The 26,392-nt window shown below is 36.6% G+C and overlaps 1 protein-coding gene across 4 annotated transcripts in view; it reads right to left on the bottom strand.

Moving 5' to 3' along the window:
• The window catches only part of LOC135704967 (uncharacterized), a 307,390-nt gene that overhangs the window by 88,913 nt on the left and 192,085 nt on the right, over positions 1–26,392 (bottom strand). For all 4 annotated transcript variants that reach the window (XR_010517817.1, XM_065226504.1, XM_065226506.1 and 1 more), the window contains exon 6: positions 24,724–24,959. Coding sequence is in view for 3 of the 4 variants with exons in the window: in XM_065226504.1 (XP_065082576.1) it covers positions 24,724–24,959 (236 nt within the window). In the remaining variant the exon portion in view is untranslated. The remainder of the gene's footprint in view (positions 1–24,723; positions 24,960–26,392) is intronic.

Raw genomic sequence — 26,392 nt, 5'->3', positions numbered from 1 at the left:
TTTTGTAATATCTTCCTATTTTTTTTCTTTAGGTGAGAAACCCATTCTCTGCAAGTTTCAGCTCATTTGGTTATAAAATGAGCTGGCGCTTTTAGTTTTAATTTTGTATGGATAATTTGGATAAAATACCTTAAAAATGACACCCCTACACTCTTTCGATCATAAAAAAGTTAATTTATTCTCGATTTTATTCAGAATTTCAAAAATTGTAGTAAATATTTTTTCTGAAAACTGCATCATGAATCCAGTTAGTTTTATTAAGATATTTAATTTCAAATGCATATGAAAATTTCAACCAAATCTCTTAAATAAACATTAATCCAAAAGTGCCAGCCCGTGTTACGTCAAAAACATCTAAAACATTCTGAGGGTGGTTATCTAACCTAAAGACATGAGTCTTGGCCCTTAACCAAAACTTTTTACCACTCAAATAAAGTACCGTAAAACGTGATAGTTTTTTAAAGTATATTCTAAATATTTTTAAAACAATAAATGTTTTTCAAATTTCATATTTTTAAAACAAGTACTGAGGATCCAAGAGTTAATTCGTCAGTAATATGTTTAATGGAAATTTAAATATTTGCACTATTTTTTTAGTTTTGTGACGGAACTTTAGTATTTTGATTTGGGGTTACTTTGATAATGCTCGATGAATGTAGAAGAAAATGAGTCAAACTCAAATAATTTAGTTCTTCAAATATGAGACATTTAATGAGTATATAATCAGAAAACATCATAAGCAATAAGAATACAACATTAGATTTGTGATGGCTCTATTGGAAATACATTTCATAAGTGATGGTTTGAGTGCTTTTTCAAACAGGCGAAAAACATGAAAATTGTTTTTTAATATGTTTGTAAAATATGTAACACATACTATATAAAAACTATGCACGATATCAACGGAAATACCCTAAGCTACAATATGGAACCATTTTTTCTAATTTGGAAAAAGCGCAGCGAGTAAATTTAATCTTTATATTATACTATCAAAGTTACCCGCATTATCAAAGATACCCCGTTTTACGGTACTCAAAAATTGGAGAAACATTCTAGAAGACTCAAAATTCTACATTCAATAGTTTCGTCGCAAATGGCCATGTCCCATTTTTTATTTCGTCCCACTGTGCTAATGGCATCTCCTTAAAATAGGTTCCCTGAAAGCTTATGCAAATAGCTAGTAGATTGCTACATAGTTGAATTTTTTATGCCACTACTGAAAGAGTACTGGCCTCTTTACAATTTTGTTAAAAAATCATATTCCATAATTTACGATGGATGGACGGAAACTATTAGCGTAACAAACATGTTAATGAAAAGTTGAGGATATAACCTTTTAAACGGAATAGAATCATTAGAAAACGGATAAATACAATCCGACATCATCATTTTGAAAAGAGGGTGTCAGGATTATTTTCAGTGTGGTGCTCGAAGAGTTAATCAATGATCGTTATTCTAGGGCAACACCTTCGTGTGAACTCTTTGGACATTTCAAAGAGAGTTGTGATTAAAAGTACATGGCAATCATAAGGAAAATTCCATTCTGTAAGGATAGTTTCAAAGGATATTCTGAGCAACATAAAAAAAAAACTCTGAGAGCAATTCAAATGACAATTCCAAGGGATTTCTGACCACAATTTGAAGCAAATACTGTCAATAGGAGCTATTGACAGTATTTGCAATGAACATCTGACATGAATTCCAAGAGAATTTCGATGAACATTCTAAGGAGACATGACTTTGAAAACAGTTTCAAAAGAACTGTAAAGAGAAGTGTTACGTTTAGTTTCGGTTAAAGTTAATATGTAGATGTAAATAAGCAAAATTAACGGTAAAAAACAAAAACGTAAACGAAAAGTTTCCGTGTCAACGGTGAAACCATATGCTGCATGGGTGCACAGCTTGACAGCTGACATTCATAGCGGATTATATTGCACCCGGTTAGGTGCTGAATGCAACCGAACCCGTCGGCTTCCGCTGAAAACAAAGGAGAAGAGTGCGTAGATAGGCAAAATCGTCTTTGTGCTCTGAAAAGTTCGCGTGTGTTCGGTCTTCTGTGCGGAGAAAATAACAGCTGCCGGTGCGGGAAAAGCGACTCGCGTGTGATTATTGATCCAGGAGGAAGAAATAAGCTACCACTGCAAGAGAAGACAGCCATTGCTGTGGCATACAACGGATCTGTTCGGCCCTCAATTGGTGTTGGCGAGACGGCTGTGTCCGATTTAAATTCTACGAACGGGCGTAGCGAAAACGCACAGATCACTGGCTGCTCATTGACGTTCATGAGACATCCAAGCCACAGATGTCCAAAAAGACCTAGGTTTGGTGGACAAACGGAGCGAAAAGATCCACTATCGACTAGAGCGATCCCCTTGGAAAGCACCCAGAGCAAATTAGCGTGGTATAGCAAGGTTAGTAGCCAGCACACCCTCCGAGAACAAATCGGCTAAATCAACCTCTTCTGCAGGCTGACCTACATTGCACGCATGACAAACGAACTGGCTGGTTTACTCAAGGCGAACCGGTCTACATCCGAACAAGAAAGGCCTTCAAGAGAAGTAGGTCACGTGCTGGTTTGTGAGATGAGTCCAAACCTAACCTCAACTGACTACAGGGCCTTTCTCTTGATTTCATTTTTTCCTCTAGCATTCCGAAGTTCGGTTTGTGACCGCAGCAATAGACAACGGAGAGGGAGCGCTCACGCACACCAACGAGAGCATCGGTGGCCGATCGAGACTCGGGCAGCTACGTGCTGACTAAGACGACAGTGGTGGCAACCGGTGTGGACACGAGCGTCCGCGTGCACGGTCGAAGTGAAGCAACACTCGTTCGCTATCGGGGCGGAGAAGCGCTGGCTTGCGTGACAGCAGCAGAAGCAGGAAGCGAGGAGTTGGTAGTGTCGTACGAGGGAAGCGGTACACGGTGCGTCTACGGCCGGAGAGATGAAGTACATTCACCCAATCAGTACCGGCGATGCAGGTGCACCCATCAGCAGCAGCCAAAGGTAGAAGATGGGCCCATCGTGAGTAGTGAAACTTTTATGTAACATAGTAGTAGAGTAGAAAAGAAAATGGCAGGGAGTTCTTGAAGAATCTCACAGTTGAGAAAGGAAAGTAGGAAGGATGTTCCGGAAGATGGTAGCCATAATACACGGTTGTTAAGATGATTGTCATGCCTTATTTTTGATTTGTTGGTGCACATTGCTTTAAGTGTTTGTGATTAGTCCGCCTTATGGTAGTTTTGCTCTACCGCTACCGGGGAACTTGCAACAGAAGTTTAAACTTTGGGCAACCCACCAAAGGGGAGATACATTAAGGAAAGCAAAGGAGAATTTCTAAGAAATAGTAGTAATAATAGTTGTGGATAGAATTCTAAGCTAGTGCTGACTTAGAACTTCTGATGAGATTTCCGCGGAGGAAGTGAAAATAATGCCAGGAAAACTGAAAAACCAGTGAAGATTTGCAACGAATTTATTAAGGTAATAAGGATATATTTATTGCACACCGTCTTTGACTACGTCGTACAGACTGATTACTTAAAACTAAAACTTGTTTAATCGAAATCTCTTATTCAATTTCTAAACACATATTTGTACTTAGTAAAATCAAATTCGTTACAATCATCATTAAAGAAATGCAAACAGAAATTAAAACAGTTATTTAATCCAAAGTTAGTTATGTGGAATGGAATTAACAGTAGCGGGAAGTTACGAAATCCTGCTAGGAAGAATGTTGCATGGAATCCGTTTCAGTAGTTCAGAACAGTTCACTTTGCCAGTAATTAGGGCGAAGATAAATATTCGGTGCAAATTGCTACGTCTTGCTGAGTGATATTAAAAATCAATCAGCATGCATCGGTCTGAATAGCTCCGAAGAATGACTGGATCATTTGATGGGAGCTGACGTAAGGCAAACCTCATGAAACTTTTCTGAATCCGTTTAATCGTAAGACTATGCATAGTGTAAAATGGAAATTACAGTGGGGAAAAAGTTGAGAGTTTTTCTGTTTTTGAATTACCTTAACAATTTTGTCCTCCTTCTTTTATTTAACGTCGGTATCTGTTCCGCAATCTAGTGCCAATCACCGACGGACATCGATTGCCATCCATTGGCGGCAATCGAATGTGCAGGAAGGCAGCCTGCGTCGGATATCGCAACCCATTCACAACACATAAATATGGGCCGAGACCAACGGGACCAATAGATTGCTGCAACTGTTCGCGAAAGAAGTGCGCTACTCGGGCTAACACTTGATTTATTCAATTAGGAAAGGGCGTCATTTCCAAACAGTGCCATGGGCGCAGTAAACCCTTACTACGCCGCTGATCACTGATACATTAATTCGTCAATAGAATACTTGAATAATTTCAACAACGAGTAACAATAAAATTTCCCAAACTTTTACAGCTGTGGCAGATTAGTGCAAGCAACTTTGGAAAATTTGTGAAAATAATTGGAAATTTTCCCTTGATGTTATCGGGTTTCCAAAAGCAAAGCACCAAATTGCACTTTTTCATCCATCCAATGTGGTTCTGCAAACAACCATTGCAACTTGGAAAAACCTGTGAAGCTGGCCAGGAACGAAGGCCGATGCTGCAGAAACCCATCATTTGCATTTCAATGAGCTAATAAAAATGCTATCGACAACACATTGGCCAAACATACACACACATACACACACACATACCTCGGCCGAAGGAAAACGACAAAAAAGGTATTGTCCATCCTTTCCACAGTAGGGAGTGGAAGCTTTGTTTTTCGAAGCAGACAGCAGAGAAAGAGAAGGCATGGAGGGGGAGGGCACGTCTAAAGCGATTGTGGCCATCGTAATGGGTGGATTGTGGCGAGCGGTATTGCGGTCTGCAAGGTACGAAGATAATTTTGATTTATTTTGGAATTTTGTGGCATGTACCTACATACAAACGAAGCAACAGTCAGCGGCACAGGGAATAATCCTGACCTGAAAAAAGGAAGCTCGGGTAAATCCGTTTTCCTGCACAGTCGGTACACCGGGGAGTAAAAAGGGAAATGAGAAAAGATCGAGCTAAAATAAACACATTAAATAGCCATTGAATTTTTAAAAGACTTTGACCGACGCGCGTTGCTGATGGGGGCACAGCGGTGGCAATCCGATACTTAATTTTAATGAAAAATAGCGATAAATTTTCATCATAAGCCGATTTTTACGGAGGCCATGAAAAGGTTATGTATCGAAAAGTCTGCGCCATTCTTTCCTTTGGCCCACGTCGGATGAAAAGTCATGATCCTGGAATTATTTGCGCTACGTTAAATGAAGATATATTTTGCCACTCTGGGAATTTTAGTATCGACTTTGCTCTATTGGGCTCTCGTTGGTAGCACCCCTCGCCACGTATAGAAATCGAATGACAGCTTCAAAGCTCTCTGTTTCGGTATGTGCATGTGGGTGAGCAGAGCATACGACGATGCTATGGGGTGGTGAATTTCAAAGGTCGTGATCCTACACACAAAGCCGTGCCAATAATAATAAGGAGACGTCGTCGGTCGTCCCGGATACTAGGTCCTGGTACTGGTACAACGATGCACACGACACCCCACTGACGAGAACAACGACGACGACGACGAGGACAACGACTCGTCAATCCTCCTGGCTTCTTTTTGCAGAGCAGGTCCATGTTGTTGCCGTGCGCAGGTGAAAAATAAACAGGTGCAATCTGATGCGATGTGAAAATTTATAGTGCTTTAGAATTTATAGCGAGACGAAAGAATTTATGGATGGCGTACACATTTTCATAGAGGTGGCTGAGCGGCAAGCGTGGGCGGGAGCAGGTTGAACGTCGAACGACTGCCCTGCTTTGGCCCCATGTCGACGGTGTTCCATCAGATGAGCGCACGTTTGATGTGTTTGCTTGTTCGTGTTCTGACGGCTGAGTCTGATGGAGGATTTTATGCTGATATTTGAACCCGAGACGATTAATACGGTGTTGGCTGGCGCAGCCATGTGGTTATTTGGTTGTTTTTTTTTCGTTCCGTGCAAATGTAAACTGTATCTGGCATTGTTATTCAATGCAATATTACAAAATGGCTGTAATGAACATATTTTCAATAATTAAAGTTTATGCTTATAAACATAATCATCATAACGAATAAATGGTTGGTTTTATTAAACGATGGGATAAAGATTTGGGTATTTAATGAAGGGAAAGCGAAACTGATAATTAAGATTACCAGTCTAGAAGCATAAAAGTTAATTGGGTGATGTTAACTGCATCCAAATTAGTGTTTCTCGACCATTCATTTTCATTATTTTCCACCAACACAAAATTGTTTATGTCTGACATGGAGCCGGGAGGTCAAAAATTAAATCACAAGGGATGAAAAAAAAAATTAATGGATAATCGTCTCATTTAATGATAAATTAATAAATTAATAAATAAAAATTGTGTAGTTATCTGAAGCGCATAGCGAAAGACGATTTTGAATAAAATTAATTATATTTTTGTCTTTTGAAGGAGGATATGACATCATTTATAAATAAAAGCAACCTAAATAGCCAAAACACCCACCAGGCCGCTCTAAAATCGTCTAAGCATCAATTATCCACACGCTTGCTGGCGACAGGATCTTAATTTTTCACCTGTCATCACGTGGAATGTGTGCAAAAAACGACCTGCTACGTAAATAGATATTATTTTTGAAACGTCAACGCAGCGGATCAAAACAAACCAGAATAGAAAAAAAAAGTTCAAGTACGTTTTCAACTCGCACCCTACACTGCTTCATGCTTAATGGTTTTACAAATACCGTCCAAAAAAAAAAGGATCACATTTTCAGCAAATATTCAGGTCATTTTTCTCGCACTCTGCCACACCGCAAACCAATTTTGACACTTTGAAAACGGAAATCCAATCCAAGTGTCATGGTCCGTACCGTAGCTCAGTGATGGCTTCAATTTTCTGCGGCGGAAAACAAAGTGACACTTCTGCATACATATGCCTAGCAGCAGTTTGGCCCCATTTTTGAAATGCGTCCACCGCTGACTTGTAGGTACACCGCTCGTGGATCGGTCAAAGTATTTGTTTCACACTTTTTGTTGTCGATTACCAGACAGGCGGTGCCGGTAGTCGGTAAGTGTCGATGAGTAGCGAGTAGCTACTGCATTTTTGTCAAATTTATTCCCCGACTTTACGTACCCACGTCTTGCGAATGGGATGTTTCATGGCATCTGCATGCAGACGTCGTGAGTGCCATTTAAAAATTAGCCTAATTTGCGATAAATTTGCCGCATCGAAAAAGAATGTATAATTAGTTTTCTTTTTTTGCTTCTTTTTGACTTTCAGCTGTCAATTCACGAGCAAGCGTTGAAAAGTTCTCAGCATGGGTTGCAACTTTTTTGTCCCTGTAATTGATTTTCGAACTTTATTTTCACATGAACTTTTTTTTTTCTATATAGTACGCTCATGCTGACGGAGATCAACCGTGAATTGACAGATTTTTTTTGGGGATGAATGATGTTATTTCATGCAAATGTGATGCAGAGTATGCATGCTGCTATAAAACAAGGGAAGCGATGCAACAAAGCATCGCTGTGCAATGAAATTTTATCTTGTGACAGTGTTTCTACCTTTGCTTGGTTGATTCATTATTTTTCGGCTCAATAGAATAACTTTAATTGTCTTGATTCCTTAATCTATTATGCAATTTACCGCTTTCCTCTTGAACAGATCCATTTTGAACAGGGTGAGTCAAAGTAACTGAACACTTGCATGCATTTTTGATATCAGCATATATTTCAGATATACTTCATTATATAACCTTCAACTTAGTATACTTAAATTCAAATCTATCTCCATTTACCTTAATTAGCACCCACATTTGTAACGAAAATGAATCACAGCTGGCACGCACGTTTTAGTTCCAATACTTCTTGAGTCCAGGCGATGCGTTCAAGCTCTGATATTGAACGAATTTTTAAGCATGGTTCATTTATACCTTGTGTACGCGTATTTCCCGGCACAGTAGAACTTTGATTGACCATGTTTATTCTAATTTTGATTCTGTCAGTTCAGTTACTCAAGCTGATTTGAAAATAACCGATCATGAAACTTTAGTAATTAATTTCTTAGACAGTGTTAACGATAACGATAATTTTGTAAAATTGAAGTGCTGGAGGAAATATTCGAAGCAAGCTGTTTCGAATCTTGTTGAGAGAAGCGTGGATTTTCCATTAGTTACCGGAACTTTAGATGAAGATGCAGCTGTTCTTACTAACGTTTTGAAAACTTGTACCAATAAATTAGTTGAACAAAAGTTTGTTTCTTTGAAAAACTCGAACAGCTGGTACAATTTGGATCTTTTGCGTCTTAAACGTAAGAGGGACAAATGGTACAAAAAGTTTTGTAGATCTAATTGTGATAATCATTGGAATAGGTACACGGTCGTGCGTAATACATATTCACAATCGATTAAGAAAACTCGATGTGAATATATTCAGAGGAAAATTGATCAGCATCAAAACAACAGCAAAGAGTTATGGAAAATTTTGAAATCTTTGATGAAGCCTAGTAATTGTAAATCGCGGACCATAACTTTTGATGGCATATTAGAACAGTCAGAACAAGTAATTGCTTCTAAGTTTAATGACTATTTCGTCGAGAGCGTTTCACTGATCAATCAATCTATTGAACTAATCAATGAACCGGACGAAATAAAACAGCCGATTAATAGTAATTGTAGATTTAATGGTTTTCACCCAATTACATTAGATGAACTTAAAAATATTTGCTTTTCAATAGGAAAAACGGCTGGAGTAGATAATGCTAATGCTAGAGTTATTCAAGATTGCTTTCATGTCATTCGACACACTCTGCGGGACCTTATTAATCAATCATTGCAATCTGGGCACGTGCCGCATATTTGGAAAGAATCTTTAGTTGTTCCTATACAAAAAGTTGCTGGGACGATTAAAGCCGAAGAGTTTCGTCCCATCAACATGTTGCACACATTAGAGAAAATTTTGGAACTTGTTGTAAAAGGCCAGCTGTTAGAATATTTAAATAGTAACTGTTTGTTGATACCGGAACAATCGGGATACCGGGAAGGCCATTCTTGTGAAACCGCGTTAAACTTAGTGTTAGCTAAATGGAAAGAAAATTTGGAGCATAAAGATACGATTGTTGCTGTGTTTTTGGATCTAAAACGCGCTTTTGAGACAATTTCTAGGCCCTTATTGTTGAGAACAATCAAGCGCTTTGGAATTTCGGGTTCGGCATACAAATGGTTTGAAAGCTATTCATCTGACAGAACACAAAGGACTGTTTTTAATGATTTTGTATCTTGTCCCGTTGACAATGACCTTGGAGTGCCTCAGGGAAGTGTATTAGGGCCCCTTTTATTTATTATGTATATTAATGACATGCGACGAGTTTTACGGTTTTGTGATATTAATCTTTTTGCTGACGATACTGTGTTATTCATTGCAGCTAAAGATTTAGAAGAAGCCGTTTCACGCTTGAATGAAGATTTGCGTTCTCTAAGTAGATGGTTGAAGTATAAACAATTGAAATTGAATATAAGTAAAACTAAATTCATGGTAATTTCGCGGAATCGTGTAGATGATGATGTCTCTGTTGTTATTGATGATGAGACACTTGATCGCGTTCAGGAAATTAAATATCTTGGCGTGATTATTGATGACAAACTCAAGTTCAATTCTCATATTGACAATGTCATCAAGAAAATTGCCAAGAAGTATGGAATCCTATGTCGCTTGAAAAACGATTTAACTATTGGTAGTAAAATACAGTTATACAAATCAATCATCTCCCCTCATCTAGACTTTTGCCCTTCCATTTTATTTCTGGCCAATGAAACACAAATATCGAGATAACAGCGTTTGCAGAATAAAGTAATGCGTTTGATTTTAAGATGTAATAGATTCACTTCCTCAATTTTTATGCTGGACGCTTTGCAATGGCTGTCAGTGAAGCAAAGAATTGTGTTTTTGACTATGGTGTTCATTTTTAAAGTAGTTAACGGTTTGCTGCCTCGATATTTGTGTGATCGGATTGAAAGAGGAAGTGATTTTCATAGATATAACACTAGAAACGCGGATGAAGTAAGAACACCACATCTTTTGAATAATGCTTCACAAAATTCATTATTTTTCAAAGGTATAAATGTTTTCAATTCGATGCCTAGACACATCAAGCGTGCAACTACACTTACAGAATTCAAGGGACGCTGCATTTCACATGTAAAAGCTGTTTATTGAGCAGTTAAATTTTTATGAATGGATAAATCATGTATCTTGACAAAGTTATCTCTAACGGATTATTTTGTATGGAGACTGTCATATAGACATTTTTGTAATTGGTGTAGCATATACAAAAAACTACATTGTTTGCCTCGATGGTGATGATGGATTTTTAGTTTTTTGATTTTGTAGTAGTAATAGTAAAAATAGCTTTGAGTAGTCTACGATGGTTTGAGCCTCGCGCGCGGAATACAGGTATAAATGACTAATACGTGGAAATTGTGGCAAAAGCCTTGAATTAGTAAAGGGTTGGCTGGAAGTCGTTTCCTTGGATATAGTCCTGGCACTGCGGAAGCTTAAACGTGTAAATCCCAGGTCACGTGTAAATGGAAGTATTGTCGAGGACTATACTTGGACTTTTGATAACTAGTTACACCTTTGAATGTTTTTGGTTGATGCCTATAGCATATTTAACAGGACATTTATATCTGTAATTGTAACCAGCTCGATTTTGTTTGCAAACCTGGTTAAAATGTTTATATTTAATTATCTTAAAGATAACTCGTCCAGCTCAAACCTTTGTAGGGGTAAGAGGTGGGACCATCATCATCATCAAAAAAAAAAAAAAAAAAAAAAAATACCTCTATAACGTTATGAAAAAATAATGTTTCCTGTTAAAAGAAACATGTGAATTTATACAGATTTATAGCAGCCAGCCATGTTAGAGGCTGCTTGAAATCGAAAACAAATGAAATTTCTTGTTCTTCTATAAATATAAGCTGACATTTTCACACACTTTAAGAATTGCAGACATGTGAAATCGGTGACAATTTCTCTGAACCACCTTGTCAATTTGTATTTGTATTGTATTTGTATTGTATTTGTATTGTATTTGTATTGTATTTGTATTGTATTTGTATTGTATTTGTATTGTATTTGTATTGTATTTGTATTGTATTTGTATTGTATTTGTATTGTATTTGTATTGTATTTGTATTGTATTTGTATTGTATTTGTATTGTATTTGTATTGTATTTGTATTGTATTTGTATTGTATTTGTATTGTATTTGTATTGTATTTGTATTGTATTTGTATTGTATTTGTATTGTATTTGTATTGTATTTGTATTGTATTTGTATTGTATTTGTATTGTATTTGTATTGTATTTGTATTGTATTTGTATTGTATTTGTATTGTATTTGTATTGTATTTGTATTGTATTTGTATTGTATTTGTATTGTATTTGTATTGTATTTGTATTGTATTTGTATTGTATTTGTATTGTATTTGTATTGTATTTGTATTGTATTTGTATTGTATTTGTATTGTATTTGTATTGTATTTGTATTGTATTTGTATTGTATTTGTATTGTATTTGTATTGTATTTGTATTGTATTTGTAAATATTGTATTTGTATTGTATTTGTAAATATTGTATTTGTATTGTATTTGTATTGTATTTGTATTGTATTTGTATTGTATTTGTATTGTATTTGTATTAGTATTAGTATTGATGTCCCATTTTATGCGGCAATTTTTAAATGGATCAGATTTTAGATGGAGATCCATGACTAACTAATAAAAGTAGGTTATTTCCATGAAAAATCAAAATTATTTTTAAAATATCTTGAAAATATTTAGAAAGTTTAACACCATTCTGTTTTTAAATGTTAATAATTTTTACACAAAAGCTTTAAACAAGAGAACAATGTAAAAAGTTTTACAACCAGTATTTTTTTTAAATTTTATGTTTCTAAGTCCTAGAACAACTTCTACTATTTTCTTTCAAGAAATTATGAATTATTTTGAGTAAAAAAAAATCGCTCGTCGACTAACAGTTCATATTTAAAATTTTGTTTTTATGTTTTTGAAAAAAGTGTTTCAATGTTTTTGATATGTATTTTTTCTGCATAGCCTATTTAATTCTCCACAATTTATTTTCAAGCACAATATCGATAGTATCATCGTGTCCAAGCTATGATTTTTTGAAAAAAATTGTGTGTTTTTGTACAAACAATTTATGTTGTTTTTGAGTCGGTAAACGGGACATAAGGCTCTTTATTTCCTTCTTGATTTCATTTGAATCACATTTTTTATTCATTCCCATTGCACGTATTTTTCGACATGCATCAACTTCATGTTTATAAAAGACGTAAATTGATAAATCCATGTGTTCGGACTACGGATTGAGAAACTCTTTTTGAGAATCTGCTTTGCACTTAACAGATCAATAATTTTAGTTTCCTCTTTCCTCCTGAATTTTCCGCTCTCTAATTTTATCTCAAATATGTAGGCTTACGACTGCCCGATTCGGGAAACTAGGTCAAATGGATCCTTTCCTAGTGCACGAATCGTTGTAATAACCTCAATATTGTTAACTCTTGATCTGTTAGTTGATAATGTAGATATAATTTAGATTACCAACAAATTAATCACTTTAATTTTCAGCAAGTCCATTGACCATGCCACGGTCTTTTCACACATTTATTATTGTCGATGACAATCCAATCTAACGTTTCCGTTTCTACCTATTATGTTATGACAGTTATGATATGGCTCTATCGATCATTTTAAAATCGCTCCCGATGAGGACTGTCACAGTTGACCGCAACACCATGAAGATAATTTTGATCTCCTTATCTAGAATGTAGCCGTCGAAATTGTGGGAACTCGGTTTTGTAAATTGGGTCAATAATATTTCTCTATGGGTTGTTTGACTTATGTTATGCTTGTTATGGTTAGGTGGTTTGGCTTAGTGTCGCAGGGATCGGAGTGGTCGGAAACTATTGTTTAATCTTTCGTGATCTTTTTACAAACGATGGGTTATTAAAGTTTTCTAGTCGAATTTGCTTTGGTAAACAGCGAAATTTCATGTACGATATGATACTCAAAATTTAGTTCGACAATCCGCCCATTAAAAATAAATAAATAAATCTTATCTTTAGAAACTTTATTTGGTTCTTTGCACAGTGGTAAGCTAATAAAACTATAAATTTAATATAATCAAACAGACACGATTCACGGTCTTTAAATGCCATTTAAACTGATTGTTTTTTTTTTTTATAGATTTAAAGCGAGAAAATAAAATTCTATGGAAACATTACCAATTCAAATGATACAACCAAGAGTGAGAAAAATCCTCCATTCCGCAACCCACCGAGAGAAAAGCCAACTTATTAGCAGCACACCTTATCCATTCCCAGAAGCCGTCCCATAAATCCCAGAAACAAAGCGAATGACACCCTTCGCCACAAATGTGCGGCACCAAACGCACGCACCCACCACCAGCCTGCAAAAATGTTTTATGTTCTTTCACTTGAAAGATAGCGCACCACACACCACTACCACCACCGAGGTACTGCGAGGTGGGAGAAAGCTCAGAACAAAAAAAAATAGGGTGCAAAAAAGCGACGCCAAATAAAACAAAACACTTTGTCATAAATTTTCCCACCAACAAGCGCACCCGGGACCACGTGTGTAGGAGAGCGTGTGACATAAAGAAATTTTCAAGTTGTAAAGTGGCCCCATTTTCGCAAGTTAGGTAGGGTACGACGGGCCAAAACGCACCCCTGGGGTAAAATGACTCCACGTGGTTTTCATAGATTTCAAAATTTTTAAAATCGCGAATTTAACGTGCCGTTCAGTAACTAGCATTTCAGCACATAAAATATAAGAATTAGTAATGTGAAAGCAACGAAAAACCGTGTGGAGCCATTGTACCCTAGGGGTGCATTATCGACTGCTCTCTCCTACCTCGCCGCTTGTTCATTTTAGGTGCTGAAAAAAGAAGACCAACTTTCAAAAGAGTAAAAAGTAAAATTACGGTAAACTGACTGGTGCACGAAAATCGACGAAAATTTATATTTGTTCTGTTCTGTTTGGGAGTTGAAAGGGTGTAAAAAATCGAAGCCAGAACCCCTTCCGGTTGCTACGAAATGTATGTGTGAAACGAATGTAAATACCGAAACATGTGTGCCGGGTCGTATTTCTTGCATTAACATATTTGTCGGAGACGCAATTGCAGGCAAATGTACGAGGTAGAGTTTGAGTTGCCTTTAAATTTATGTAATTTAGAACAACATTAAATTCCAGATCTGCACAGCCACGCAGGAATAATCATAACTGATGCTGCTATTCGGTCTGAAGTTGAACTACATTTATCCGTCATTAGTAGAATAATCTACTTCAACAAAAGTCATTAGTCATCAGGCAGAGGTACTTCCCTTCACCGGTTTGGGTTGTGTTCTCCAAACCACAATCGATTGCTCTCATTTAGCTTCTCGACTTTATGAATGCATTAAGCACCGAAAGTGGACCCATTTACCTAGCTCTAGGAACGGTGCAGTTCACACTAAGACCACCCTATGTAGCTCCCGACTAATTCCAATAGAGTCACTTAGTGGTTCAGTACCGTAGCCACAGAACACACTCTCGCATCCCGCTCACTAGAGCACAACGCACCGGATGGGTTTTTGAAATAATTTCCATATTTGCCAACTGCCACGTTACCGTTGCTTTCGCTAATAATCAATGCAAATGGATGATGGAAATGTTCCGATGTGCGCTAGCATAATAACATGGACGAATCAAACTACCCAAAATTTGGAGTACTTTTTACTTGAATATGAGTTGAGTTTTGTTTGCAAATGTCCACGGTTCATACCAAATTGTCAAAACATGTATATAACTTCGTGTTTATGAGCGTGCATGCGAAAAGATAGTTAAGAGTATTAACAGGTATTCTTAAATTTAAGTAAAATAAGCTCAATTTTGGTATTTTGGTAGAAAAAAAGATTTTTTTCCTTGATGTGTTTTCCGTTAATCTTTTTTTCCGTACTGAGTACACGGCGAATGAGAACGACTCAAATTTGAGTTAAGTTCACTCATAATCGCCAAAAGTGCAGGAACTCAGCGATGAGTTAATTTGCCTCATGTTTTCCCAGGTTTTTCCAGGATTTTCCAGGGAAAAATTCCTGAATTTGAGAAAAGTAAAGATTGGATTCACTCAGTCTATTGGTACTACTCCGAGACTGAATAAAATTTTCGTAAATTTCCTCATTTTCCGGCAGATTTTTTAGGTTTTCCACAGGAAACCATGAGACAAATTTTACTCATCGCTGAGTTCCTGCACTTTTGGCGATTATGAGTGAACTAAACTCAAATTTGAGTCGTTCTCATTCGCCGTGTACCAATGCTACCGACGCCAGGCCAGGCAAGCAGCACCCACACCTGGACCCTACCTATCGACAAATCAACTCATGGACCGAAGACCGTGATCAGAGATTTTATGCCTCAGAAAATTCCGACGGCGCCGACTGGGATTGAACCCAGGCCATTTGGAGTTAAAGGCAGTCATGCTTACCACTACATCACCAGCGCCGCTGGGTGGAAAAATCTTTGCAAGCAAAGATTTTTTATCGGACGTGAGATTGAATAAGATTGAAATAAACTAAATTTTGGGTGGTTTTTCAGCACCGTGAAGGATTCAACAAACTTTGCGAGAGTCGAATTTTGCAATCCTTCTTTCGATGAGACCAACTCATATCAGACCACGTCGGATGCCGATTGGTATGTTTTTCCATGGCATTATGTCACTAATTAATGGGATTTTTCGACATTTATTATGGTGTGCAGTTCGAACTTTTTTTTACCGAATTGAATTCATTTGAGTTGTATTACCCGCATAGAAAATAACTACATGAAGTACCTGACCCCCAATATCATCCCTAGCATATGTTATATGATTGCATCATATTTGATATTGCCTGCACCGTACTCAGTAGCACCAAATAATTCCTGAGTTTGTTTTACTCAAAGTCGAGATCGAAACTAAATGTAGGCAACCATGGCACATTTCTGGAGAATCGTTTGATCGACAATGTCGATAATACAGCAATGCTCAAAAATTTATATTCAATCTCATGGGTCCCATCTCATTGCTCGATTCCGGGCAATGAGAAGGCGGATTCACTTGCGAAGGTGGGCGCTATGAAAGGCGATATTACGATCGACAAATCGCCTACGATGAATTTTTCTTCATTTATCGTCAGCAGTCGCTCGCCAGCTGGCAGAATAAATGGAGTGAAGGGTGTTTGGGACGATGGCTATATTTGATCATCCCTAAGGTGTCGAAGAGTCCTTGGTTCAAGGCTGGAGGACAGCAATCTCTGTGAATGTGGACAAGGTTACCAAGACGCCGATCACATTATTTGGTCTTGTGCTGAGCACCGTGGAGTCATATCTGAGTTGTACGATTCCCTTCGGGCTCGAGGCAGACAATCTAATGTTCCAATTCGGGATGTTTTGGCTAGACGTGATCTGGAGTTTATGAAACTCATATATGTTTTCTTGAAGAATATTAACCTTAGATTGTAAGTTTGATTAACTTTGTATTTAGTTTGTATTTTGTGTGTTTCCTTTTTTTTGTTTTTTTTTGTTATAATTATAGAGCTGATAACAAGTTTAATGGAAATAACTTCATGTTTTAGAAATAGTGAAATCTCCTCCTCCCTCTCACTAACATCGAGACGACCGCGACTATTCGGTTCAATCCTTGTAACTCTAGATTTAAGATTAGGATTAAGTATGTATAACGAAAATGATAACTTGGCTTTGTAAAGTTTATTCAATTGAGCCTGTACAAATAAATCAATTCATAAAAAAAATTCAATCTGCCACCTCGGCTGTGTTCCATTTGGTGATTTTTCACTTAAAATTGATTATTCTCAAATAAATTAGAATGTTTTAAAACTCTTATGTTGTTGAACGACCGATTGTCGACTTATAAGGAGCATTTATTGCGATATCGCTGGCATATAAAACAGCATGGGGTGGGGCGCAAAAGTGAGAGTTTGAAAACCTTGAATGCACCTCTGGATATCGCTCATGGTTCTTATTTATTATGTGTAATTATGGTTACGTACTGGAGATTATGAATTTTAGTGAAACTTTGCTGATAGGCTACAGCTATAGCATGTATGAAGCAGAATGGAGTACTTATGATCATATATTTTACAACAATTACGTTAGAAATTAACGGTTCGATAATCTTAAGGCACTATTCACAACATTTTCTGACTTAATCGATCGATCATAGAAATTATTTTTGGGTGTTAAAAAGTGGGTTGAATTTTATTAAAAACCAGAGACAAACTGAACAGAGTTTATACATGGCTTATACAATCGCCGACTGCTTTACCACGTCGAATTATTCAGAACACAAATCTCTGACTGGTCTTCAGAATTTTTTTTTTAACATTTTGAATATTCAAAAATCTTGAAAGTAGGCTGTGAGGTTTTAAATATTTGTAACTAAACTTTTTCATATTTTATGGACAGTTCCCTCATTGAATCGTGAAAATTTAGCGAAGATCACTTAGTCCCATTGCCCTTTGTTAAATATTGTAATGAGAGTGAACTTTGATTTACGCCGTAAGTATGGCGTACAAAATAGTGTTTTTGTTGAGTTGTACTGTGAAAATAAATTCATAATTTCGTGTGAAATAGTGGCGTGTGCCGCGAAAGGATTATTCCAACGAGTGCCCGTGGTGTTTTTCTAACAGGATAAGTAGAGGAAAGGTTGCCTAGCAACTAGTTTTTGTTTAATTTTGTATTTTCCCCCCGGCGCTATTGCTTTTGTAAAGTGAGCTGTGGCGGTAAAATTTTATTATGTGTTCTCCTCCCCTGTATATGTCTGCTGCTAACAGTGTTAGCGTTTAATTTAGTAAAATGGATGTGTGTAATGTATGCGAGCAGTCTATTGCTATGAGTGGGCTCCCAGTTACATGTGTAGGTCCGTGCAATGGAACGTTCCATTTCGCTTGGGCGGCACTCACTAAGCCTGTGGCGAGGCTTATAGCAGATAATGCAAATGTTCTGTTCAAGTGTGATAGTTGTCTATCAGATCAGAGTTGTGACGAGCAGAATGATCTGATCTCGCGCGTCAAAAGGATAGAGGAAGAGATGAAGAAGGTTTTTCAACACTCGGACTCGATCACTGGCATGCGAGATCACATTGCTGCTCAGGGACACGGTTAAACGCGGGATGACAGACATTAGAATAAATGTAAATGGTCTTGAAAATTTAATTTGTGAGAAATTGAATAATATGAAAAGTTCATTTTTTAAAATTGATGCGGAAAACCAATTAGCTGTAAAGAATGATCAGCGCAGTTCATCTAGGACGATTCAGTCAGAATCGGACTAAAATGCCAGACGCAAAATACGTAAATTAGTAATTAGTAATAGTGATCATGATGATGATGTTGTTTTTCAAGAAAATGCGAGTTTTGCGGATGTTGTAAAAAGACATAGTCGTGCTAGTCAAAGTAAAACTAATAGCAACAGTAACAGTAAAAGTAACAAACCAGATCATCGTAAGACTCGTCCGGTCATTGTGATTAAACCGAAAGAGTCCAAACAACTTTGCGGAGATACTCGTAAGTTTTTGAAAACTCAGTTGGATCCAAAAACACACAAAATCAGTAATTTTAGGAATGGTAAAGATGGCTCCATTATTGTTGAGTGTGCAACAGGAGCAAACGTAAGTGATGTGAAAAATGGTATTGAAAGCAATCTGGGTGAAAAACATAGTGCTGTTGTTCCCAGTTCGGTGCCAAGATTGAAAATAGTGGGCATGAGCGATCAGTATTCCTCCGATGTCTTCATTGACTACTTAAAAAGTCAAAATGAAGACATCGCTATTAATGATGTAAAAGTAGTGAACATGTTTGAAAATTCACGCTTCACTTATAACAAGTTTAGTGTTGTAATTGAAGTCGATGTCGATACTTATAAATGTTTGTTATGTGCGAAAAAAGTAAATGTAGGGTTGATCGGTGCTCGATAGTTTCCGCGATTAATGTGTTGAAATGCTTCAAATGTGGAGAATTTGGACACAAGAGCATGGATTGCAAAAATTGTGATAGATGCTCTAGGTGCAGCCAACTACACAAAACGTCGGAGTGTACGTCAACTGTATTGAAAAGTATTAATTGTTTGAAAATGAATAAAGAACGAGAATTGAACTTGGCCGCATTTAGCTCGGAATGTTTGCTCTATAAAAGACTTTTTGATCAGAAGAAAAGCAGCTTGCGTTTCAATAAATAGCAGCCAAGTTCCAGGAATGTGAATCAATTCGATTGTTTATACTTGAATATTGCGGGGTTGTCAACAAACTACGTAGCATTACGTCAGATTGTTGAGGAAAAACGTCCTCTTTTAGTTTTCTTATCTGAAACTCGTATTGTAGAAACTGAAGCATTTGATCAGTATAGTATTCCGGGATATATTGTTGCTGCTTGTTTATCACATTCTAGAAACACTGGCGGTGTTGCTATTTATGTCCATGAATCAGTTCAATTCAACCTTCGTACCAACGAAGTTATTGATGGCAACTGGTTCTTGGGCATTACAGTTGTACGTGGCATGAAGATGGGTAATTATGGTGTTTTGTATCATTCTCCCAGTTCTAGTGACCAGCGTTTTGTTGAAGTTTTAGAGAACTGGCTCGAGACATTCCTTGATTCTAGTAAATTAAATATATTGGCTGGTGATTTTAATATTAATTGGCGTGACAACCATAATTCCAATCATTTAAAGCGTTTAGCTGAGTTTTTTTTAATTTAAAGCAAACGGTAAATGAATATACGCGTATTTCCAGGCACAGTAGAACTTTAGTTGACCACGTTTATTCCAATTTTGATTCCATTTGTTCAGTTAAGGATACTGATTTGAAAATATCCTATCATGAGACTTTAGTGATTGATGTCTTAGACCATGTTAACGATAACGATAATTTTGTAAAATTGAAGTGCTGGAGGAAATATTCGAAGCAAACTGTTTCGTATCTTGTTGAGAGGAGCGTGGATTATTCATTCGCGGCTGGTAACTTAGATGAATCTACAGCTGCTCTTAATAACGCTTTGAAAACGTGTACCAATCAACTAGTTGAGCAAAAGTTTGTTTCTTTGAAAAACTCGAACAGCTGGTGCAATTTGAATCTTTTGCGTCTTAAACGGAAAAGGGACAAATCGTACAAAAAGTTTTGTAGATCTTATAATGACAATCATTGGACTAGGTACACAATCGCGTGGAATAATTTTTCACAATCGATAAAGAAAACTCGTCGTGAATATGTTCAAAGGAAGATTGATCAGCATCAAAACAACAGCAAAGAGTTATGGAAAATTTTGAAATCTTTATTAAAACCTAGTACTTGCAAACCGCGGTCCATGACTTTTAATGGCACATTAGAACAGTCAGAACAAGTAATTGCAGCTAAGTTTAATGATTATTTCGTAGACAGTGTTTCATTGATTAATCAATCTATTGAATTGGTCGATGAACCTGACGAAATAAAACAGCCAGTTAATAGTAGTTGCAGATTTGAAGTTTTTCACCCAATCAAATTAGATGAACTTAGAATTACTTGTTTTTCATTAGGAAAATCGGCTGGAGTAGATAATGTTAATGCTAGAGTTATTCAAGATTGCTTTCATGTAATTGGCCACATCTTTCTGGACCTTATTAATAAATCATTGCCGAATGGACATGTGCCACAAATTTGGAAGGAATCCTTAGTGGTTCCTATTCAAAAAGTTGCTGGAACGATTAAAGCCGAAGAGTTTCGTCCCATCCACATGTTGCACACATTAGAGAAAATCTTAGAACTTGTTGTTAAAGACCAGCTGTTGGAGTATTTGAATAGCAACTCTTTGTTGATACCAGAACAATCGGGATATCGGGAAGGCCATTCTTGTGAAACTGCATTGAATTTGGTGTTGGCAAAGTGGAAAAACAACTTGGAGCGTAAAGATACGATTGTTGCTGTTTTTTTGATCTGAAACGCGCTTTTGAAACAATTTCTAGGCCCTTATTGTTAAGTACAATCAAGCGCTTTGGAATCACGAGTACTGCATGGTTTTGAGCTATTTGTCTGACAGAACTCAACGGACTGTTTTTAATGATTCTGTTTCCAGTCCCGTGGGGAACAACCTTGGAGTGCCCCAGGGAAGTGTATTAGGGCCCCTTTTATTTATTATGTATATTAATTACTTGCGACGTGTTTTACGGTTTTGCGACATTAATCTTTTTGCAGATGATAGTGTGTTATTCATTGCAGCTAAGGATTAAGAAGTTGCCGTCTCACACTTGAATGAAGATTTGCAGTATCTAAGAAGATGGTTGAAGTGTAAGCAATTAAAATTGAATACAAGTAAAACTAAATTTATGGTGATTTCGCGAAATGAGAACGTCTCTGTTGTAATTGATGATGAGACTATTGATCGCGTTCAGGAGATTAAATATCTTGGCGTGATTATTGATGACAAACTTAAGTTCAACTCTCACATTGACAATGTCATCAAGAAAATTGCCAAGAAGTATGGAATTCTATGTCGATTGAAAAACGATTTAACTATTGCCAGTAAAATACAGCTATACAAATCAATCATCTCTCCTCATCTAGACTTTTGCCCTTCCTCTTTATTTCTGGCCAATGAAACACAAATATTGAGATTACAGCGCTTGCAGAATAAAATAATGCGTTTGATTTTGAGATGTAATAGATTCACTTCCTCAACTTTGATGATACACGCCTTAATGGTTGTCGGTCAAGCAAAGAATTGTATATTTGACTATGGTGTTCATTTTTAAAGTAGTTAACGGTTTGCTGCCTCGATATTTGTGTGATCGAATTGAAAGAGGAAGTGACTATCATAGATATAATACTAGAAACGCGGATGAAATAAGAACACCAAATTTCTTGACTTGTGCTTCACAGAATTCATTATTTTTTAAAGGAATAAATGTTTTCAATTCGATGCCTAGACACATTAAACGTGCAACAACATTAGCAGAATTTAAGAGACATTGCATTTCACACGTTAAAACTGTTTTTTGAACGGTTATCCAGTGATGTTTTTGAGAATTGACAAATTATGTATCTTGACGAAGTTATTTTTAACGGATTATTTTGTATGGATAGCTGTTATAACGACTTTTTAATAATTATTGTAGCACTGCAAAAACTATTTTGTTCGCCACGATGGTGATGATGGATTTTTGATAATTGATTTAATAGTAGTAGTAAAACAAAATAGTAGTCTACAAAGGTTTGAGCCTCGCGCGCGTATTACGGATATAGAGGACTGAATTTAACATTTGATAAAAAAAAAATGCAATTTTGAAGCTTATTTGGAAGATACCTTGAGTTAGTAGTAAGTTTTCTGGAAAATGTTGGGGGTTCGTGAGCATTCCTGACCTTGCTAAAAATTATGATAGCATCAGATTGCGGGGTTACTAGTGTAATAGGATGCTTTGTTGATTGTTCATTAACTCTTGATTGCTTGTAATATTACAAGCAATAGTATTAGTATTTACTTATGAATATTTTAGGTGGACAAAAAGGCGAACTAAGAGGTGGACGCCTGAGCTTATCCAAATTTATATCGCTGTGAAGCAACTGTAAACTCTAGAGACAATTTATATATGTAACTGAAACCAGTTCGATTTTGTTTGCCAACCTGGTTAAAATGTCATATTTAATTATCTTAAAGATAAATCGTCCAGCTCAAACCTTTGTAGGGGTGAGAGGTGAGACCATCATCATTTAGAAACCATTGAAAAAGTTTAGATCCTAGATAACAGAAGTATACATAATTTGAGTTTCTTTGAATGGACAGATTCTGCAATGTGGTCGTCGGAAGGATTTAATTTTTTTTATAACTATCATGTTTGTTTAATTCTGGTAGATCTTGCTTTTACATTACAGTCCACTGAAAGAACTGCCATTACATTTGTTGTACGAAAACCTGCAGAGGATGTAAAAAATCTACCCTTCCCTTTGATGTTCATGCCATTTGTGTAATATCCTTAAAAATCTGTTGTCTTGACATATTTTGGGGGTCCAATATTTGTGGATTTTTTTTCAAGATTTTGGACTTTGAGATTGGACAAGTTTTGGGGCTTGAAGATATTTTGACATTTTGGGGCCTAAGCATTTTGTGGGGTTATAAATTTGGAAAACAAGTAATCCACTGGTCATATAAAAAATGATGTCCCGGAAATTGTTGATTTTTCAATTAAGTGGGGCATAAAAAGTTTACGACTATCTGAGATGACGGTTTAAAGAAAAGGTTTCTGACGCTTCATTATTTTAGAAAATTCAACCCGAACAATGCATAAGATCCTAAGTAACATTGATCGATGCTCTTTTACGACTTTCTCCTTTGTTAATTTTGGCTACGAAACCGATTCTTGTCATGTTTGCCGTATTAGATGCTAGATAATAGTTTTTTTTTATTTAACTGTGCATTGTAAAAACCGGAATTTTCTTTACGTGCAAAGAGAAAATCAATTCAGGGAATCTGTTAATGTTGCTTAGTAGTTTTTCCTTTTTTTTAACTTGATTTATGATACTTTGGAAAAATTTGAAGATTTAAAATTTGGCCAAATCATCTGAAACATTGATAATAATTTGAGGGCCTCAATCTGTCTTGTCAGTAAAGGCACGATATAGTCACCCAGGAAACGATGGGTTCAATTTCCGATACGGCTTAGGATTTTTTTTTGGCTGGCCATTTTTGCGTAGGGCTTAGCAGATATCGATAATATCGATATTGTCGAGTCATATTTGAGCAATAAAACCAGGCTTGCAATTGCTCATTACAGCTAAAATGCTAGTTTTCGTAATTGTGAAACTATAGGATACTAAAATGAAAATTTTTATTTGTAAGAAGCAAGAAGAGGTGGTAAAGTTTGTGTATGGCATATAAAATTTGTCATTTTGCTTTCAGAAGGTCACAACTAGCTATTTTATGACCGCTGATTGCTCGCTCATCGCGTTGTTCATCGTTACAGCTAATCGCTATTGTGACCTTCTGAAAGCTAAATTGACAGGCTTTATGTGTCACACACATTTTACCTTCTTTTCTTGCATCGTGTTAATAAGAATTATCATTGAAATGTCTCATAGCTTCATAAATCCGAAAAATAGCATTTTAGCTGTAATGAGCATTTGCAAGCTCAAGCACTCAAGACGTACACTCAATTCTATTTTAATGCGATTTTCTTTTGATAGATTTTGCCCTCATGCAGGATGAGTGCAGCATTTTAAGTACCACCATATATTTCTTTGCATTTTTTGTGAATTTTTTTAAGTGTATTTGTGAAGAACTTTTTATGCAACATATTTTCCAGTTCTAAAAATAATACTAGCTCTTGGCTTTTCAATAGATGGAAGCTTGCAAATTGCGAAGTGCACATTTACGGCTTAATGAATATATCCCAAACATGTGATTTGTGAGTAATATCTTTTAAATGTTGAAAAATGTGGAGCATGTGCACAATGCTTTTTCATTTTTTCGAGTGTCCTCAACATCTGAAGTTTGTGTACCTTTTTTAAAATTAATTAAGAACGGAAGACAGTGCAGCGCACCTACTGATTTTATTTATCATGGGGCCGTACATCTGTATACTAATGAGCTTACCCTTTGGATTGGGATGATACGCTCACGTGGTTGGTGCTGCTGTGTATGAGCTTGTGGTTGATGCTGCTGTTGCTGCTGCTGTTGAGGGTAGAATTGATGCGGCTGCTGTTGAGCCGGCTGTTGTTCCTGCTGGGGTGGATAATGGTACGGCTGCTGCTGTTGCTGTTGCGCCGGCTGCTGGTGCTGATAATCGTCACCGAGCTCAGCTGGTGGTGGCCAGGCAACACGCTTCAAACCTGAAATGATTGTAGGGAAACATATTTCTTTATTAGAATTTTCTTTGCTTGATGTCCCACTTGTCATTACTGAACACATACTGGGGTTTGCATGTTGCAATAATGAGCATTGAGTTTTAATGATACAGAGAACATAAATACATAGTAGACTACTGTACTGAATACTACTGAATCTCTTATCTTATCTCTGAATCGGAAGTACGACTCAACTTGACTTGGCAAATTGTCATCACGACTTTAACAACTTCGCTTTTTAACACATTTAACTGTTTTGGGATTGAGCTGCATCATTCACAGTTGTCATTGTCGGTGATGATTTCAGCAATTATTTTTATCTGCCTGTTGTAAGTGCAAAAACAGATGACATTTTTGGTAATTTAGTATCATAGGTGAAAAAGGTTTTAATTTAATTTATCTGATTAAATAGAATTGGTTCCTCCAGCTAATTTAATTTGGAAAACCAAAATAGCTTTTATGTTTTAATTAGTTGGCTTGTAGACAACGTAGTGCCCGTCGAAGCGAGTTTTCCATGTCGGGCAACATTTTTCTTGTCGCGGAACATTTTATCACAGTTTTCCACATAGAAAAACTGAAGATTTTTATCACACCAAAGAGGATGCCCTTCAACCACGTCGAAAATATTATGTACTTTTGACTAACAAAAAAAAAAATGGCTTTCGGGCAGTGAATGTATTGAAATTTGATGGGATTGCGAACATCGATGTTAATATACATCTCATATTTGTGTGATTTTCGTTGGTTACATTATTACATTCGAATTATGAAGCGTTCTAGGATTTTGCGCTTGGGCGGTTGAAATATTTTTTGCTGTGCACTTCATCCACCACAAGGTCTGTGATCTGTGGTCGTCGCTTCTGCGTTTGGTTGAATAGGTGCGTTTCACACAGAGATTGGGCAGTTATTATAATCAATAATCTGATCTTGAGTGTCCCTTTTTGATTATGCAAGATTTCTTTCGAAAAGCCTTCGAGGCAATACGAAAAAAAAATTATAAACATTATTTTGATGTGGATCAGTTTAGCCGTATAGAGCCGTTTTTGTAAAATAATGGGCATAGTAACGCTGGTAGATCACCTTTTCTTACGCCTTGTTGGTAGTGACAAGACTCTGCTTTGTCCACCTAGGATGATCTTGAATCAAGGACAAATGAGTTCGTTAGCCTTCATCAATGTGATTCCTAATCTTCTATTCGTTGTTCTCTAGTTTTAAGTTGTTAAGACTAGAGATCTGGTGTGAGGTCAATTTTGGTGACATTGTTGGATTTTGTTGTTAAGAAATTCGATTTTAACTGACAAAGTTGCGACCCTTTGGAGGGAGTTTAAATTCTTCGAAGGGTACAAATAGCAGAACCAATCAATTAGAATTTGATCCTTGCCATTCTGGAATCCAAGATGGTGACTTTTTTAGTTTTC

This window comes from Ochlerotatus camptorhynchus, unplaced genomic scaffold (genome assembly GCF_037179485.1).
Source record: "Ochlerotatus camptorhynchus isolate MF236.1 unplaced genomic scaffold, CSIRO-AGI_Acam_v1.1 ptg000253l, whole genome shotgun sequence".
Classification (NCBI taxonomy): Eukaryota; Metazoa; Arthropoda; class Insecta; order Diptera; family Culicidae; genus Ochlerotatus; species Ochlerotatus camptorhynchus.
The sequence above is the reverse complement of the archived record's forward strand: the minus strand, read 5'-3'. Positions and strand labels throughout refer to the sequence as shown.